General features: G+C 60.0%; 1 protein-coding gene across 1 annotated transcript in view; it reads left to right on the forward strand.

The window, feature by feature from the left end:
- RIMBP2 (RIMS binding protein 2) overlaps window positions 1-833 on the forward strand; it is a 56,399-nt gene that overhangs the window by 18,643 nt on the left and 36,923 nt on the right. Inside the window, 1 exon segment of the mRNA XM_031059510.1 lies at window positions 722-826. Coding sequence (XP_030915370.1) covers window positions 725-826 — 102 coding nt within the window. The 5' untranslated portion in view covers window positions 722-724.

The following is an 833-nucleotide window of genomic DNA, read 5'->3' on the forward strand; positions in this document are numbered from 1 at the left end:
AGGGAAGAGATCAGAATCTGGAAAGAGATCTTTCTTAACTCCCGTTTAATATGAGGGTGTTTGAAAGCTACAGGGATGCTGGGGAGTAATATTAACCTGTAATGAAAAAGATTTCTATCTGCAGAGGGTGTCCTGGCACTGTGAGCCTGTGCTCCTCCAGGAGCCTTGCTCACGTTGCTGTGAGGCTTTAGCATCCAACACTCCTCACAGCTGCTGGGAGTCTGTGCTGGGGTCCCTCCTGCCCAAACCCACCTGTCAGCTCTCTTCTGTCTCACGTTCTGCCGAGCAGAGACCAGCAGAGCTGTTCTTTGGGCCAGCACGGCCGAGCCAGCCACAGCAGCACAGCAGTGTCACAGCCTGGGTCCTGGCAGGGCTGAGCCTGGGTCCTGGCAGGGCGGTGTCACAGCCTGGGTACTGCAGTGTCACAGCCTGGGTCCTGCAGTGTCAGACCCCAGGTCCTGGCAGGGCTGAGCCTGGGTCCTGGCAGGAGTTGATGTCCACGTGCCTGAGTTCCCTTTGGCTGAAGCCCTGACCAAACCCCTGCCTCCCCTGGTTTCCTGCTGCCTCTCAGGTTCCAAGCAGGTGTGTGGGGCAGCAGGGCATCCCTGGCCTGGCATCTGCAGCTGGGACTGTCCCCTCTGGGCTGTCCCCTCTGAGCTGTCCCCTCTGGGCTGTCCCTGGGGGCTGTCCCCTCTGAGCTGTCCCCTCCTCCTCCTCCCAGCACATGCGAGAGGCTGCGGAGCGGCGGCAACAGCTGGAGCTGGAGCATGAGCAAGCACTGGCTGTCCTCAACGCCAAACAGCAGGAGAGAGAGCTGCTGCAGAAGGTACTGG

Source organism: Geospiza fortis, unplaced genomic scaffold (genome assembly GCF_000277835.1).
Source record: "Geospiza fortis unplaced genomic scaffold, GeoFor_1.0 scaffold145, whole genome shotgun sequence".
NCBI lineage: Eukaryota > Metazoa > Chordata > Aves > Passeriformes > Thraupidae > Geospiza > Geospiza fortis.